The sequence below is a fragment of the Macrobrachium nipponense genome, chromosome 22, assembly GCF_015104395.2.
Source record: "Macrobrachium nipponense isolate FS-2020 chromosome 22, ASM1510439v2, whole genome shotgun sequence".
Taxonomy (NCBI): domain Eukaryota; kingdom Metazoa; phylum Arthropoda; class Malacostraca; order Decapoda; family Palaemonidae; genus Macrobrachium; species Macrobrachium nipponense.
In genome coordinates, this window is record NC_087213.1 from 79,427,619 (window position 1) to 79,447,618 (window position 20,000).

The 20,000-nt window shown below is 36.2% G+C and overlaps 1 protein-coding gene across 1 annotated transcript in view; it reads left to right on the forward strand.

Moving 5' to 3' along the window:
* Positions 1-10,854: 10,854 nt before the first annotated feature.
* LOC135198327 (uncharacterized protein DDB_G0271670-like) overlaps positions 10,855-20,000 on the forward strand; it is a 168,397-nt gene continuing 159,251 nt past the window's right edge. The window contains exons 1-2 of the mRNA XM_064225898.1: positions 10,855-10,934; positions 11,071-11,178. Of these exons, the coding sequence (XP_064081968.1) occupies positions 10,855-10,934; positions 11,071-11,178 (188 nt within the window). The remainder of the gene's footprint in view (positions 10,935-11,070; positions 11,179-20,000) is intronic.

Sequence of the window (20,000 nt, forward strand, 5' to 3'; positions counted from 1 at the left end):
GCACATACACACATGTCGAGATACGCACACAGTGTATTGAATCGTTCTCACTCCCCCGGCTGAGATACAATCTGAGACCAGTAGATAAGCACACAAATATAGAAAAAAGAAAACGCACCCACTCGTCTTGATGCATACATATTCATTCTTTCAGTTTACTAACATAAGGTAACATTTTTATCATCTTTAGCCAGTAATTGTATGTATGTATATATAAGTATTTGTGTATATGTGTAAAACGCGATTCATTGAATTTGATGGATAAAAAACTTCTTGGGTAAATTACGGCTGTAATCGTGAATAGTTTTATCGTGAATTCAAAACTACGACTTTAAAGTGTCCTTCTTGAGCCAATTATTCACTGATGTAACATGGAGTGCCCGAGTGCCGCGAATGCCCTCCATTTTTACAATGGTCAGTGGACTTCTGGAAAGCGAATAGTAAACATTACAGCAGTTTAAGTCTTGAATCTTAAATTAATGTGCCTGTCTTTCTGTTATAGAACCTTATTGAACGTTGGTGCGCATGCGCGCTTTTTCTTATCTGCTCTATATCTTTTTTACTCAATTTAAACTGATCTGTAACTCTGTTATTCTGTTTTTTCTTACCTGATTTGTTATTCCGTTACTCTTTGTGTATTCTTCTTTTCTGTAGCTGCAATATATTCACTTCTTTGTCTCCTGAAAATGTTTGATCCTCCGATATTATTTCTGCCGGGAGCCGCCGGAGAAAGTCTACGTGAGGAGGACTCGGTAGGCCTAGATTATCAGGGCAGATTAGCGAAAAAGCCTCTGTGGCCGTCACATGAGTCTCTGAGATGGCCTCATGGTAGAAAAGGCCTGTGCGCTCTTCCGCTTCTTTTCGAGTGCGCTCAGGAGCGCTGCTGTGTAGAAACCCTATGCCCAGGTCCTGCTATGTCCAAGAGTGTTTAATGCGGTCCAAGCGTGGTCACGAACACTCATTCATTTGAATTCCGTTTGGTTATCTTGAGTTTCATCTTGTCTTCCTCTGCGGTAATCGTTTTATTTCTTTACTAACTGAGATTTAATCGCTCTTGGCGCATTCGTGTGCAGGTTCTTGAAAACTTTCAAATATTATTATTACTATTATCATTATTATTAATTATTCAGATGAACCCCATTCTATGGAACAAGCCCACAGGGGCCTTTGACTTGAAATTCAAGCTTCCAAAGTATATATGGTGTTCGATTAGAAGAATTAGGAGGAGGTGAAGGAAAATTCATAAGGTAGAGATCTCGCTTATTAAAAAAGGAAAAGTAACTTAATAAATAAATAAATAGATGAAAATGTATTAACATGCAAGAATCGTATTAAGGTAGTGATGCTTTGGATCTGCGCTTGAACTCGTGAAGTTCCAATTGCACGACATCGTCAGGGAGACTGTTCTTCAATCGAACGGTGTGAGGAGTAAAGAACCTCTGGAACTGGAAGTTCTACATCGAGACACATTTTCTGCATATTGATGCTCCGGTTCAGCAACCATCAAATTTTAAATAGTCATGCAGTTACATTTTTGTCGACCTCAAGATTTTGTTCCTAAACTTAGGCATGTTAGTTCTCTTTTCTTCTTAGAAATACATTGCACTTAGCAATCACATTTTTCTATATAAGAGTTCCTGGCCAGAAAGCATATGAGGTTATCTATACATTTTTCCACTTCAAGTTAGCATATGAATGCATCAATGCTACACCAAAATAACGGAAGGACTTTCGAGAAAATAGCATTCTCCGTCCATCAAAAAAAAAAAAAAAGGGGTTGCATAATCCTTGGCGTTATTACTAATAAATTTTTAGATTATTAGCTATCTTCTCTACATTATTTAAAGTCACCATCTTTTATTCTTCAAAGAACAAGTGATCTCTAAAAGCAAATCCTTCTGTAAACGAGAATACATCTAATAAAACCTTAGGTGATCTTTGTTAGGCCTATAAATCATTATGTAACATACTGGAAGCTTGAACACAGCCTAAAACTTCAAAATTCAAAGAAAACTTTGTTGTAATTTCTATTCCTATGTTGAAATTCTTGTTATGACTGTTAAGATTATTAGGTCTAATATCATATATTGTAGAGGTATTTACGAAGATCACTCCGAGAAGCAAGTTAAATGTGCCGACATTGACGAGAATGCTAACCTTATCACACCATGTCACAGATTATGGATTACGTAATCTGTGTTAGCTGTAAACTCTTAAACTGGTCGACACGTATGACTTTGAAAATAGAAACAAATTGTAACACTACTCAGCAACCGTTACATTGAGTCCGAGACTTTGGACGATACGAAAAGAGTCATGTTGCGTCAGATTAGAGCATGACTGTACGTACATGCCTTCAACATGGAGATATTTAGGCAGCACTCAGTATACATTAGTATGTTTTCGTATATCTGCCTAAACTAACTTGTTCTGATTCCGTTTTTTATCTCTAATTGTCCTTTGCTTGTATTTTATCAGTTCTTCGTGTCAGTTTCAGAAACACGGGTGTAATCGAATTCTTGGGGTGGCACAAGATGTATCGTGTTGATTTTGATTCCTATGAATGACGGGGATCATTATGTGTGATTTGTCACTTAAATGAAAATAAATAAAACATTGGGTTGTTTGTTATTCTGATGGTTATTAACGCGTTCCCAAAATACTGTTTTTGGAATTCAAAGACTTTTAATGCTTTGTGAATATTTAAAGCATCTCCATGAGCAGCTAGAAGACACTTACACCTTCGAAGTTATTGCTCGAAGTTATTGCTCTTGTTTGGTGTTGATATCTGATTCTTTATTCATTTTTCTTTTAGTGACAATGTCGTGAAGGTGGCAACTAACTGTTTATAAAGATCTTAACCGAGTTGTTTTTTTATTTTTTATCATGCAGCTGAATATCTCCAAGAAGACAGCACTGAACACCTCTCCTCCCTAATCTTCATATGATTTCTGCCATTTATGCGTTCGTTTGTTTGTGCGTACACCTTGCGCAGTGACACTTCCGAAATGTATTCATGTCTAAATACAAAGACCAGGAAATCCATCGTCTCGCAAGTGGCCTGGACGTCGCATAATTAACTAAGGAAATGTTTCATATCTCGCGGTGGGGTCCTCAGCGCGGAATTTGCATAGAAATAACATTAACAAGGGAGCCACTTGGCCCAGACAACTCTCAGGCTGCTCCGGGATGATGCTCTGGCTTCCGCCGAAAACGGGGGGCATTGCCCTCAACCCCTCCTCCTCAGGCAGGCATTCGTTTCCCCTACCACTCTAAGATTTGTTGAGTTCGGGTGGGGGACGGGATGGCTACCACCCACGCCCCCCTCCCAGCCTTCGCTGAGCCAGGAGAGTTTGTTTTCCTTACCGCCATAAGATGACTGTTGAGAAGGGGATGGGCGGGATAGTTTCAGCGTAGGGGCGCTTTTTGGATCTATCAGTATTCATGATTGTTTGCACCATTCTTATAACATTCGCTTCTCATTCTCTTTATTTCTTGTAGCTTAGCGAAAGCAATCGACCTCCTGTGGTTTTCTGTATATGCAGTAAGAGAAAAGAAGGTTGTTTTATAGCATTGACTTTTTTTTTTTAACAGTTTCCAATGTTTTGATATGATGCTTGAGTTCATATCATCTAAAAGCTCAAGAAAGCTGTGTTCCAGAGAGCACCATTTTTCTTGAAGTCAGTAAAGGACTCGGACCTATGAGTCCATTTTTTCTATAAGTGTTAAGGGTATTGTTCGTTTTTCACTTATTAAATGTTTTAAAAATCATTGTTTATGTTTTTCTTCTTACAAGAAATATCAATGTCAAAGTGAACTGTTTGCATTATAGAGGCAGTGAAGGTCATTTGCCATTTTTTACTTTTGCAGTTCCTTTTACAAATTTTCGTTAAAGCGATCTAAGATCTCAGACGACGAGCAATCCATTAGATGTGTTTTTTTATTTAAGGTAATTGCAAATATTCTTGCAAGTGTTTTTTTTTTTAAATAAACACATTTAACACGTTGTGTGAGTAACTAGTTTTCGCTGCTCGCCAATTGTAAATCCAGATAGTAGTTAGACGAAATCTAAAACAGATTCTACAGTGCTCATATGATATTTATACTTCATCAATCTGTTTCGTTCTTGTACCCCAGCTTCCATATAGCTGCCCACTGCGGGTGAAGGAGAAAAGAGCCAGTTACCCGGCTGAAAGATAATAAGTGCCGGTTGACTTAGAGGAGGAGAAAGAGATAAACCAAGGGATTACAAAAACATGTGGAGACGGTATTGATATTTTTTAGTTGTGTTAGGTAAATATGTGCAATGTCAGTAGTCATAATTATATTTTTAGTATGAGTTGCTATGTTCACTCCTACGCATAATGTTTTTTGACGGTTGTCATTATTTTGAATATTTTTTTTAGCAATCCTTATGTTATTTTTAAGTTTGAAGCAGGCATCCCGTATCTTTTCTAGTTGTCTGTTAACGTAGTGCCATAAGAGAGAGAGAGAGAGAGAGAGAGAGAGAGAGAGAGAGAGAGTCGAGAGAGAGAGAGTCCTAAAACATGTTCATCATCACTGAAAACTCATGGATAAGTAATTATGATATGTGGCTGACATATCGACAGCTTGAACTGACATTCCTTTTGGAGCGTGAGCTGAAATTAAGCTTGAAGACTACCTGTCAAACTTCGTGGCATTTAAGGAGAATAAGAGCAGTCGTGTGTTTGAATTGCTTAAAATGGGAAGTAAAGAAACTTTCTGTCCCGCAAGTCTACTTTTTGCTTTTAATGAGATTTTTCCTCTCCTTTGAAAGGAAAAGTTAAGACCAGCGCTTTTTTTTTTTAATGGAGTTAACAATACAATCCGTTCCCCAAGTCCGATGAGTGAGTTAGTATTGATTGCTCAAACAGTTTATTGTATTTTTCATAGAAGTGTCTGTTTTTTTAAAAATAACTATTAAAATGAAAGAAAAAAGTGTATTGTCTGGAATTTGTTCATATTCATAAAAAACCATGCGGTTACACGTTTCTTGGATGCCTGACGCTCAAAATAAGCCCGGGAGTTGTAGGCAGTTTTCGCAGCCGCCTCAATAAGTCCAAATTTAAATGGATGTATACCGTTCTGAAATTTGTCATCGTGTGAGATAAGTTTGATATCTTTGTGCATAAAGATCTTGACTTGCAAAACCCCCACGGTAGATGACATAGAATATCAAAGGGTTATTTATGGGCATGATGTTCTAGTATATTGTACAACATAAAAGTTATGATTATTCATGGGAATATCGCCGGCAGATGATTTATCTGACTATACGGCTCAGGGAGAGAAATACACAAATAATACGAAATTAGTTGTGGGGTTTCAAATATACGAATAAACCACGAAAGACGAGGCCGTACTACTTCCACTGAACGTTTTGTCTCGGTTTATACCTTATGTACACTACTTATACATAGTAAATATACATTACATATATACAAATACCAATAATATATATATATATATATATATATATAATATATATATAAATATATATATATATATATATATATTTTGAGAGAGAGAGAGACAGAGAGAGAGAGCATACACACATATATATATACATGTATATGTATGTATGTATGTATATTATATATATATAATATATATATATGTGTATATATATATATATATATATATATATATATATATATATATATATATATATATATATATATATATATATATATATATAGTGTGTCATTTGGTCATTTCATGAATTGCATATTATGTTTAATCTCGTCATATGGGATGGGATCTCATTGGAAGCGTCATTACTCATCTTTGCTACCAAAATACAGTAAATTATAAGTTATGAAGTAATGTTTTTTCTTTACAAAACTGATCTGGAGCGTTGAATACGCGATGCTAGTTATTGCCTATGGAAGTTTTCAACTTCTTTTCTCATTATTTCTGGAGGATTTAGTGCCGGAGAGCTTAGAGCAGATCTATATTTAATCAATTCTGTAGCTACTCCATTCTCTTTTGAATTCAAAGTTATACATGTTCATTCTATATATAAGTACTAACACCAGCAGATCTAGTAAGCTGCCATTTTATGCCTGAAGTCCATAAACAATGCAAGGAATAAATACAAAGCAAAAGTTTGAGAAATAGCTCCACATCTTTTCGTTTAAGGTAAAATAATGTACATTTACATTATTTTAATGTGGTCATTGTAATGAACTGTTTGTCTCGTAAGTCTCGTTGAGGTACTGGAAGGAGAATTAGTTGCTTTGTTGACAATTGTGGTTAATTCTCCCCGAGATGTGTGGTGACTCGTGGACGGGGATTTCGATAGTAGTTTATCACTTGTTGACTGGTTTTACAGTGTAATCTTGAAGCTAAGCGTAGGGAAACACTTTTGCAGTAATAACAGTAGTGTCTAAAGAATTGATTGCTGAAGGGAAGTGTTACAAGACACATCAAGTCCTGAAGACAGCTACCTTCAATCCATCACCCAAGTCTTGTTATGGATACTATATTCTGCTATAAGCCTGCGCTACCTTTTATTATCTTTTCAGGTTAAGATTCCAAGAATCCTTGGGCAAAATTGTATAGTCTTTCTTGGAAGACTGTGATCACCAAGGCGTAATGTATTGCGTCTTATCTTGTTTAATTTTCTGTCTATCATCCTTCCAATTTTTTTTTTTCATTAGGTAGCAGGATAACTGGAAAGTAGTGATAGGATTTTGATGACATATTGTAGCGTGGTTTTTCAGTTGGTCCCTTATCCTTTTTTTTTCATCTCTGTTTTTCTTCTGCCGTCCTTGCTCCTTTCCTGGTGTTGTTTCTGGTTACGCTTTGGTCTGTTTGCGTTCCACTGCTTGTTTTTGCCGAGGACTATTGAAATTTATTTGTTATTATCTGTTATGAAGTTTAGTGTGGAGATTTAGAGATGATCAAGGAACGCAAAATAGAAGAGAGATCTTCTCTCAAGTATCAGCATTGAGGATGCTTGCGGCATCATCAAGCAGACACACTGCAATAGACCATGCTTGCCGTGAAAGAATGAGACCTCACCTTGCGCCAGAGTATGCAAACATCGCTTAAGAAGCTTTGGAAATTTCCAAATTGCTTCTCCTGTAAAGAAGAAATTAATTATCTAAACACCATTCGAGTTACCACGTTCGTTTGAAGGGTGATATAAATTCTAGTGGCGTGGATGATCTGGTAGATAATGCAATCTTTCCCCCAAGCTCATTTCAAGTGGATTGTGGTACATCAGTACCGTGTAACCAATTTTGTTACCCTCTATATCAAGGAGAACAGATGTATATATCGATAGTTGCTTTTCAGCTTCTTGACTTCTTCCATCTATTTGGTGCTTCTGTCTTTCAGGTCTAAGTTTATAACCAAACATCCACAAAAACGAGGTTCTGTGAAACTTCTAGCTGTGCCAGTTGTGATATGTTGGTGTCATGGATGTCAGAATACAGCACAGCGGATTGATCCTTTGGACTTAGTAGTTTTGCTAGGTCTTCTTTCTGAGGTCCTGAGGAGATTGTAAACAGATGATGTGCTTCCTCAAATTTCCAAGCTAACATTAGATGAAGTACCATCGCATAACCAGCCTGTATCAAAGCCTGCAGCACTTACTTACACTCTGCATTCTACACCAGATTCTGCGTGGCCACACCACACCACCTAATCTTTCAGCACTTGTAAGATTCAGTGACAGATATTGTTATTATCATTATTTCAGTAAATGAAACCTATTCACATGGAAGAAGCACACAAGTGCTATTGGCTTGACATTCAAGCTTCCAAAGAATGTTGGTTTCAGTCTCCCACCGCAGCAGTAACTGATCATGATACAGCCAGTGATTTCTCATCGCCCTAAGGGAAACGTGAACCCGCAACATCTGAGTGACATCTCACGACAATAACCACTATACTAGCCGACCAGAACAAATGAAACTTACAGGAGTAGCACACCTTTTCCACCCAGGAGTGTGGTAAAGCCAAACCTCGCGGACTTTAGGCAAGGAAAGTTGGGATGAAGTTTCTTTTCCGTCTTCACTGAAGGATAAGGGAAAGGATTCGCGTGACATATCTGGTTTAATCATTGATGAGCTTTGCACACAGAAGTCATTTTGATCTTTACTCACTAGGGAATTTTTCCTCAGCCTGATATCCAGCAAGAGGAGCAGGTCTCCCTTCAATAGACTTTTAAGTCTACAGCCATATATGGCTAGGGTTTTGTAAAAATGTGCTTAGGATTCTAGCAAGACGTAGGTATGTCCAAACCGCTGTAATTTTTACTTGGCTGAGTGCAGTTGCAACAGGCGATGCTATAACAGTCTCACATGTCTAGAGAAATAAAACAAATTGGTAAATGACAGATGTCGAATATGTGTTTGTGAAGTCCTCTCATTGAGTCAGGCTTAGAGTGAAATATCAATCAATATTAGCATCTTCAATGAAATCTTTAAATGTGTATTGGAATATGGTAACAGATATTTTGAAGATATTTTTAGTTGTATGTATGGTTTGGTAGATGTAGTTAGTGAGATGAATTTTTAAAATTTTATTTTGATGTTATATCTAGGAATTCATTCTTTTAATATTTAAATATACTAGCGATTGAGATAATCAAATATTTAGTTTTATACTATGCACTCATGTAATCTCTTTAAATAGAAGTGTTCGCAAAAATGTTTTAAATGTTATAACGACATAATATTACAATTCTTAAAATAACAACGGGTTCGTATGAAACTATGTTTCAATTAATGTACAACAAAATCATTACAAATGTTCATTGATATGACCTCGGCTTATTTATTTAGCGACGTCGTCAGTTTTCCATCCATTTCACACAATGGTAGAAGGTTTTAGGCATTTAATGAATAGAGAAAGTGAAATGGCTGATGACACACTTAACACGGTCACACGCACGTGAGGAGAGCTACTAGATTGCTTAATTGATGTTACCTCTTCCCATTAGGGGAGGTTCATTTGTGGATATAATAGTATGGTGGTCAGTTTTGTGATTGATTTATTCACAAATTGCACATGATTCTGTAGATTAGTTTTCTGAGCATTGCGGTAATGACATTATGGTGAAATAAATCCGGTCCAGAGGAGTAGCTGAAACTTAAGGAGAACAGCACAGTTTCAGCCTCAAATAAGCCTACTGAGGGGAGCAGTTGTGTAGATGTTGACGAGATTGCTGCACATGTGGGCCAAGAAGACATTTGTATACGCAGAACATGCTACGCACCTGCTGGAATTATAAGTCTTTTATCCTGTGTCCGTTTCCTGTCGGAGTAGCGTGTCATTGAGAACAATTCTACGGCGGTTTTGCGATAACGTTATGAAATTTCATAAATTGTACTTATTCAGTATGGTATTGAACTAGTTAACGTATACGGAAAATTTGGATAGAACGAATGAAAAATTTGTGCGTGTGAATGAAAATGACATGACGCAGCTACCGTGTGTCAGTTATCACAGAGTTTTTACGATACACTGCTGTGTGTGAGATATATCAAATACATTATTACTAAAATAAAATATCGTTTAAATCTCATTTGATTTGATTGATGGCAATATCTATGTTAACATTAACTTTGAAATATTTTTTGGTAGCTATTTATTGTAAATAATTGTTTATATTCCTTATAGACATTTGTCGTATTATTGATGTGTATTAATATCCCATATTTTCCTTTCCTTTTTCATGCAATGAATTGTTTAATGAGAGCTTGATATATAAGTAACTGTATTTATGAAATTTAGATAAATAGAAAATATGAGTAATATGTTGTCATGTTTAAAGCAAGTGGCGAGAAGTTAAGAAGTTACTGTGGGTATTAAATATATGTCTAGTAATAGTGACCATTGAATTCTGTATACTCAAGATCCTTAATGTTTATACTTGTAAACTTTCAAATACCATCTCTCTCTCTCTCTCTCTCTCTCTCTCTCTCTCTCTCTCTCTCTCTCTCTCTCTCTCTCTCTCTCTCTCTCATGTGCATATATATTAATTTTCAAAGTTAATATATATATATATATATATATATATATACTATATATATTATATATATATATAATATATATACATATAATATATTAATTTTTAATTTTTATTTATTATATATATACATACTTATATATATATATAATATATGTATATATATATATATAGATATATTATATATAAACATATATATATATATATATATATATATATTAATATATATTTATTTATATATATTTATGTATGTATGTATGTATGTATATGTGTATATGTACACCTTACAACAGCGTTGGGACTTGGCGATTCCACTTCCTGTTATTCTATCTTTCTTTAAATCTTCATCTGAAGACCTTTAAGAACAGAGTCAAAGACTATAAACCCAAGAGTGCTCTAAAGGGAAATCAGCTCGCAGAGAAAGACGTGGTAGGGGAAGAAGTGATAAATAAATAAATATGAAGGCATAGAAAATAAAACCGATACATCTGAATTAGTAGGAGTCATGATAAAGCGGGAAAATTTGCTCCTCGCTTCAACGTTTGGAGATCAGAAGATTCCACAACTGCGCTGGGCAAACTATTCCACATTTAAGTTTCAGCGAAGATAAAAACTCCTGGCAAAATGAGCGGCATTAAACATGATCCCAGAAAACGACACACTATGAGCAGCAGCAGTCGCGTAATGTTGCGGATATGTGTCGTTGTAGTACATTTCCTACGAATATGTGTCGTTGTAGTACATTTCCCACGACAAACATAATGAATTCACTTGACGTCTATCGCAGAGGTCAACATTAGAGCTGGCAAAATAAACTTGACTGATGACAAAACTCTGTCCTAGAGTTTGAGATGAAAGTCAGCACGGGAAGATCACACTGGAGAACAAGTACTCCAAACGAGGAAGAAGAAAAGAGTGAAGTTATGTCGACGTAAGAACTTCATCCTGAAATTTTCGAAAACATTACCGCGAGATGCCAACATTTTGAAGAACCTCTTCCGTGTATAGGTTACAGTCAGCCAAAGAGGTGTGGCTGAGTGGTGAAGTGTCCGGCTCACTTATGCTAGATCCGTGGAGAAACACCCACAAACACAAGCAAAACCCGTGGCCTACCAATCACCATCCCACCCACCTGTAAATGCGTACCAGCATCTGATGGGCGTCAAGAAAAATGGGTATGGAGACAACAATTTACCCATAAAGACTTGCAGAGAAACCAAATGGCTGTACCGTTGTGGCCCCATTCCGCCACTGATACGTATTACTTTTAATTTAATTACCGTATGTTCTTCCGTATTCATACTCGCGTGAGCCTGATAATCAATGCATGTGTGATTGATACACAAAATTTTTATAAACCTTTCTCCTTTCGTATGTGTATAATGTCATTAGCATTTGTGTATTTTAAATATGCTTTACAGTACACACATTACGCACACAGGCACAGATAAGCACACATGTACGCGCGAGCACACACACACATATGTGTATGTATATATATATTATGTGTATATATATATATATATATATATATATATATATATATATATATATATATATATTATATATTCGTTACAGTAGTCATTTATTTGTGGACGCAGTCAGTGGCAGGTGCATGCATACCTATATATACCTGTACGTATGCGTGTCCTCGTTACGGCTCTGTCGCACTATTCCCAGTATGGCCGATGTATCATAGCCAGCGTGTCCCAGTCCGCTGGACGCCCAGTAAAACCCTGCCAATTTTTGTGACCAATTTGGGAATGAATGGAATAGGGGGGAAAGCTTCCCATTGAAGTCCAGTCTATATCTCTCTTACTGTCCTATCGACAAATCAACTTTGTCATTGACAGTCATATCAGTTTCGACGTTTATTATTTCCGCTTGTAGTAATTATGGATGATGGCATTTAATGGGAAAATGCGGGAAAATGCATGAACCTCTTTTTTTATTTTTTTCAGAGATCCTTTTTTTCTTTCTTTCATTTTTTTTGCTTTTTGAGGTTTGAGTCCAAATGAATTGGTAATGATTTTGTTGATGTGGCACTTTGCATTTATTGTAAAAAAAATGAATATTCGAGTAGCTGGAAATAAAATGTCACATATTGCAATATCAAACACAGCCACGAGCGCACAATATTCGTTCAGAAATCATGAAGTGATATAGGTATTCTGGTCGGTTGACATATTTTTTTTCGCAAAATGCAGTGGTCAGTCACAAAAAAAAAAAAGAATTTATGCAACTGGTAAAACGCAAATTAATCTCCAAAATTCCATCCTTGTCTTGAATACACTTAAGACACTCCCTCCCTCAACTGTGTGTCTCCCCCCACCCCATCCATTCTCCATCTGTACCGAGACATATACGCACCGTGAAGAGAGAAGAGAAAAAGAACGAAGAGGAAAGAATGACAAAAACCGCTCTTTAGGCAGATTCAGTTTTTGGTTGGGATTGTTTTCATCCTAATGATGATTAGGACGACGACGACGACGATGATGATGATGATAATGATGATGATGATGACTGAGGAGACGGTTTAGGCTCGTCCACATCTCAGCTGAGTAGACAATGGTCCCTCTCCTCTTTTTCCAATCCGGTGCCATTGATCTCTCTCTCTCTCTCTCTCTCTCTCTCTCTCTCTCTCTCTCATCCAGCTTCCTTCACTTTCTTCGTCTTCCTAGAATTATGAATCAATAAGTTTTCATTAGCGTAATGTGGAGTCTCTCTCTCTCTCTCTCTCTCTCTCTCTCTCTCTCTCTCTCTCTCTCTCTCTCATCACGAGAGAATAGGAAAGCAATAGACGGGTATCTCTTGAAACTGGCGATTTGGTATAGCTCTGTATGGGTTGTATCGGATGAGAGAGAGAGAGAGAGAGAGAGAGAGAGAGAGAGAGAGAATATATGCATGATTGATTACTGTAATGTAAGTAGAAACGTACCAGTTTCTCATTATAGATCTTTAGTGAGAAATTCTAAGCAAACTCCATATTCGAATGTAGCCACACAATTCTCCAGAGAAAAGGATTTATTTGACAAATTGCAGTGGAAGGTGAATCTAAACCTACGTAGTGACCCCATGAGTCTAACACTTGGTATAATACACTTCGGACTTTCAGGGAGAGGTTATACCGGGAAATAGTCGACACTTAACTGAATGATGTTCATTGACGCTTTTATATTTTGTTTTCATTACAAAGATCAAGACTTGAATTTAACAGTCGATCCAACGTAAGGATAATTTTCAGACCCGAGAGGGGGGGGGGGGGGGGGGGGAAGGGGGAAGAGAGCGAGAGAGAGAGAGAGGGGAGAGAGAGAGAGACGGCGGGGGGGGGGGGGGGGGGAGTGGGGGGGGGGGGGGGGGAGGGGGGGTGTAACGAATAAAAGAATCGAGAGAAAGTCAACGCGTGCTCAGGTATAGAGTATAGGCCTGCCATCGGCAGCAGGTGTAGCCATAAAGTTGAGAACAGATGTCCCAGTCTTTCGCCATTAAGGGTCGTGTATTGACCTTTTAGTGGAGTGCTAATCCAACCCTTCGGTGCAGCATACGTAGCGCTCTTTTTTCCAAACGTCTCTCCCGATGTAAATCAACGAACAAGTGTTACCTGGCAGGTGTCAGTGGAATCTGATGTATGGGCACAGTAGCAAAGGCCTACTTCGGGCTGAGTATAGCAGCTCTAATCACGTACCATCAATAATGCTTTCTCTACTTGCATCCTCTCCTCCATGTTCATTGGCTCTTTGTTCTCTCAACTTACTTTTCGTATTTTAGATTCTTTCTGTGAATTCCTCTGTACATCGGATGAAGACGAAGAGACCCAGCTCTCAAAAATGTCTGCATGCTTTGCTTCCTTAATTTCTTGAAGATGGATGCTTTATATTTTCGTATTTATTCACTAAATCTCTAAGCTTGTGTACCTGGGTCAGTATGATCACGTGCGTTCCGTGAGGTTCATAAATATAGACTTTTTTTTTTTTTATTTATGCTTATTTGAAAAAATTCGTACAAGTTGTTATAAATTCTGGGGATAGCCAAGAGCAAGATTATATTCTATCTACAATGAAATTGTGATCTGTATTTCGATCGAGTTTCTTTTTCTTATTTGAAAGATAGGATTTGTGTATATATATATATGCGTATATATACGTGTACATAGTATATATATATATAAATATATATATATATATTATATATATATAGATATATATATATATATGCGTTGCATGTGCCAGTGTGTGTGTGTATGTGTGTATGTGTGTAAGGTAACAGTTAGTGCCACAAACATATCTTTGCTAAATTAACCCTTGTATGAAAATTTTTGCAACCTTATTCACTTCATGTAGCTTTACAGTGTGCCACTGTAGATAAATAGAGGGATTTATCTAAAGATTCTGTACCAGTTGTCGTTTAATTGTTTGGAAATCATCAAATTTTGTTTCCGATTTTGGGTATGACCATATTATGTTGAAACTTGCTGTCGCTACGAGGATTAAAACGGGTATTTAATGTCTGCGCTATTTAACTGTAAAATATTCACAATTTCCAAATTAATTTACCATTCAGATCTTATTTATAACCCAGTACTTGCATTTGCATGATGATTCTTAATATAATGATAACTCTCATTCGTTTGCGATTCAAGTTATCTTGGATAAACACAACACATTTACTGCTCTCTCTCTCTCTCTCTCTCTCTCTCTCTCCTCTCTCAATGTTTTCAATATTCATAAAAGTTATGAAATAGTTTACTGTTACCTGTGATTCATCATTTACAATTTCCTATGAAATCACAACATAAACTAAAAAAAAATCTAGAGTAAAGACATAAAAAAAAAAAACATTTTCAACTTAGACTTTTTGTGATAATTAGAAAATACTTTTTGCGATAAAAAAAAAACATTGAGATAGGTGGTAGGGCCGGAAATTCGTGCGATTCCCGCAATTCAGTCAAATAGGCTGAGAGAAATGGTGTTATTGAGGTGCGTAGACCTGTCAAGAAGAAAATCCCTGGTTTCAAAGGAAGAGGTGAGACTTTCTTCAGTTTAGAAACGCAAAAGGCTCAAAAACTCCATCTGCGAAAGATTGAATTAAGCTCAATAAAAATCAGATTAGTAATAAACACCCTTTTTATCAGTTGTATACATACACACATTTACACACATGTGTGTGTGGATCTATGTATGGAAGTATTCGAGTGCTACGTATTGCATAGCATTCGTTATAAAAAAACATTATGCTGGCATTTCTTTAGAAATAACAACTGCTAGTTATGAGAATTTAATACATAATTTTGATAAAAATAGACCAAAATCGAAATATTTAACAGTTATTACTTTATATATGTATATAATATATATATATTATATATATATATATATATATATATATATATATATATATATATAACAATGTGCATTTGTTTATATTTTTCTTAGGTAACTATATTTGAGAAGGTATGTACTTCTTTATAATATTTAACTGCGTGTTTCTTTATAACATTATTTATCTTTTGTATATTTCTAAAAGCAGGATTGGCTCGATTTCATAATGATGTATGTTAATTTAACAGTATCGTTTACTGTATAAAACCTCTTTCTTTTTCATTGATACGAGTTCATAATCGCGTAAGTTCTTCATGAGGAGATGCGATGGAGATAAATACTATTTTGGAATAATGTGGCCCCCTCCCGTCAGCGCCATGAATATAAAGCAGACGAATATATTAGGGCGATGCCTCTTGCCATTAGACTCCCATCCCATCTGGATGAATTGGTATAACCTCGCATGTCAAATACGATTATGCCCTTCGGTATGGCAGTTCATTCCGTACACATTTCATTTTTATCGGTTTGACAGCCTGCGTGTTTCTTCGATTGAATAATTTCCGTCCTTATATATATAATCACAGATTATTGAGCCACAAATGGCGTTCACTACACCTCGGAAATAACGTACCATAAAGGGACTTATAATTGTTATGTGCTCCGTCACCGGCAGGATTCGAACCGTTGTCCGGTTTAGAAACAACGATAGCAGTGACTTAGATCATTGAGCCGTTACGAGAGGTATATGCTGAACCATATGCCTGTCAAATTCAGGTTCAACCCACCCTCACCGTGATAGATAACTGGTAAGTTTGTAGCACGTGGCTAATTATGAATTTTTGTCACATTCAATGTTTATATATCTAATTTTTAGCCAGAAATATCGTCAGGGTGCAAGTTACTATGCTTCGGGAATAACTTACACCCAAGGGGAATTACAATTGATGTTAATCGTTTCCTGGTTTAGAAGCAACGATAGACGATGACTGAACCAGCAAGAGAGGGAGGTAGTACATGTAGGTATCGACTCTGCTGTACATACGGCTTTCGAATTCAGACATTTGTAGTACATATGGGTGGAAGGTATTTTCGATGTCTAGCCAGTTGGATGTTGAACGAGATTTGCGACTTAATATTTGCGAATATTAAAAAGTCGCGCGTGTAAAAGCCACAGAAATTCTTTACTTAAGTGTGTGTGTGTGTGTATGTATATATATATATATATATATATATATATATATATACATACACACACACTTAAGTATATATATATATATATATATATATATATATATATATATATATATATATATATATATATAGATATATATATATAATATATATATCAGTATTTGTTTTTGTGTGTTTCTGTGATTCACGTGGGACGGGAGTGTTTGTTTATATTTCTACATGTAAGCATCTTTGTTTATATGTTTTTCAATCACGGGTATATGACTGGTCGCAGATATCCTTCTTGTGCACATAAATGATATGGTCTTTTCGGGTATATACTTTTGCTGCCAAATCTCGTGGAATTTATTTGTGCGTTTATTGTCCTTAAGTAGTCACCTCAGCAATTTTAACTATTTACATTTTGTAAGTTTTTACGAGTGACCTTTCTACTTCATAATTTCCTTTACAGCCTACTGTTTCAGTGCTTATATTTCAGTTTTTAAATGCCTACAATTTGCAAGTATGATTCTGTCAGGATGTTAAGTGAACTATAGTATTTTATTCAGACTTCGTCATTCATACATTTCTTTTGGTGGAGTGGAAGGTGGCCGGAATTATGTTTGCTCATCATGGCCATTTACTATGTCTGTTGATATTTTGGAAATTAGTTTTTGTCTTACTTTCGTTGATGCAACAAAAGGTTCGATTCAATTTTGAAGATATCTTAATTTGTTTTCTCAACCAGTGCTAGACTTTATGATTATACAAGTTTTCAGTTTTGTCACATTATTTAAGATTTTGAAAACCCTTTCTGTATTTTTTATGTTCTCAGTGACATGGGTAGATTTTATATATTTTATTTAACAGTCTTGTATATTTTATATATCACTGAACACAGTGCAAGTAACAGGAAGAAAAAGGTTTTGGTAGTTAGCCGTAAAATCTTAATTATTGAAGTAGTTTATATCCGCGAGCGAGTAATTTCTTATTTTTTTTTTATTTCGTCCAATACAACCATAAACGATGGTTTCAGAATCATAAATTAAATGCTAATGAAACCATTGCGTCGTTTTAGCATATGGAAGCTCACACTTGACCCTAAAATAAAACGACGTGAACACTTGCTGACTCTACTGGGATGACGTTTTTCAGTTTATGTAAAAGATATTTTTATAGCTTTCGGATTTTACCTATCAGAAGAATATTGTTCGTTTTCCTTTTTACCTTTTAAGTAAATATTCCTAGATATTTTGTATTTGTGTTGGATTAAGAGCATTTTAAGTTACACCACACGTCTTAGTTTTCCTGAAGAATTTTTTAGTCATGCTTTTTTGAAGGAACTTTAATCATGTCGTGATAATGTTTTCTTTGAATGATCATTAACTTAACGGTTACTGGCTGCTGAAAAGCAAGATCCCGTGCCAGCATAAAGCTGGCTTAATCTAGTTCTTCTTCTTCTCTGCTTGTTTTTTGTGTTTGTTCGTTTATCTCATGACTCTCCTGCCAATTCACACAGCTATATACTTTAAAGTGTTCGTTTATCTCAGGAATCTCCTACCAGTTCACACAGCTATATACTTTAAAGTGTTCGTTTATCTCAGGAATCTCCTACCAATTCACACAGCTATATACTTTAAAGTGTTCGTTTATCTCAGGAATCTCCTACCAATTCACACAGCTATATACTTTAAAGTGTTCGTTTATCATCAGGAACTCCTACCAATCACAGCTATTATACTTAAAGTGTTTCTCAGTCTCTACAGGTCACACAGCTATATACTTTAAAGTCGTATTCAGTTCTACCATTCACACAGCTATATACTTTAAAGTGTTCGTTTATCTCAGGAATCTCCTACCAATTCACACAGCTATATACTTTAAAGTGTTCGTTTATCTCAGGAATCTCCTACCAATTCACACAGCTATATACTTTAAAGTGTTCGTTTATCTCAGGATCTCTACCAATTCACACAGCTATATACTTTAAAGTGTTCGTTTATCTCAGGAATCTCCTACCAATTCACACAGCTATATACTTTAAAGTGTTCGTTTATCTCAGGACTCTCCTACCAATTCACACAGCTATATTCTTTAAAGTGTTCGTTTATCTCAGGGCTCTCCTACCAATTCACACAGCTATATACTTTAAAGTGTTCGTTATTCCTGGAATCTCCTATCAGTTAACCACAGCTAATACTTTAAAGTGTTCGTTTATCTCAGGACTCTCCTGCCAATTCACACAGCTATATACTTTAAAGAATCACCTGCGTGCAAGGGAATCAACTGAGTTGTTAGTAGTTGTTCATATGTTGAATGTTGTTCATATGTTGAATGTGAGGGTCTGACGGTATAACAAACTGTGCTCAAGGGAAGGTTCAACGTGAAGATGTAGTAGCAGACTTAAGGGTCCAAATTATGATTCTGAGTTCGTCTTGGAATTTATGAGCCTAATAAGGAATTTTTGTTTCGGAGAAGGCTTGACTTCATGATAATCATAAAAAAATAAAATCCAAATAAGAACATGAGTTCTCTTACAAATTAGCAATCTGAAATGTCAGAAAATAGACATTGGAAGAAGACGGGGATACTAAAATTGGATAAAAGTTGATAAATAATACCTTCCGAGGAGGATGGTAGAGTAGTCTGAATTTGGCGGTGTGAACATTTTACAGTTAGATTATTGGGATGTCAAAAACAGAAATGCCTAAAAACTTTTTGATACCGCCAGCAACATTGAACGAGACAAGACAAGTTTTGAATAACGTTGTCAGATATATCTCAAATCTATTTCTATGTAGGAAACGGTTTGGACTATGGTTTTCTTAGAATCTCTTACCAAGATATTGCGGAACTTCACCTAATGACGTTAACAGCATCATAGATTCAGATACTGGTATAAAAGAAGATGGAATGGAATAGAAGTAATAGCTACTTCTGACCTCAGTAAGGGCTTACGAGGAGGAGACAAGATGGGAAAATCGCCAGCGTCAAGATCAATAACTCTAGAGAGAGATTATAAAGGAGTCATCGATAGGCGTTGTTACCTGTATAAAATACAGATTCAAAATGTTTGACAATCCCAGAGGAAGGCTGAAGTCATTGCAAGACGATGGATGGCTTAAGAAATAGGGGGAAGAAATAATTATTTGCTTGGTGAGAAAAAAAACCTAGTATTTAAAATGACAGCCAACAGTCTGTAAGGTGCAGTCAGCCACAGGCAGCTGTGGGTGATGCAACATTTACCTCACACCTCACGTTTGTTAGGCCCGCGGATTGCTCCCGACCTGCTTTTCACCTGTCCACCCAGCTCTTCATGGGTACGAACTTCTTTTAAGATCAAGCATAAATGGGAGTGTGGCTAATGACCTCATCATCAAAGACGTAGAGAAACCGGAAAGGTGTAAGCTTCTAGTGGTAACCCCTCCAGTTGGAAAGTAGGCGTATGGTGAAAAACATTAATGTATTTATATGCGCATGTGTGGAGTGTTTCTGATATAGAAATT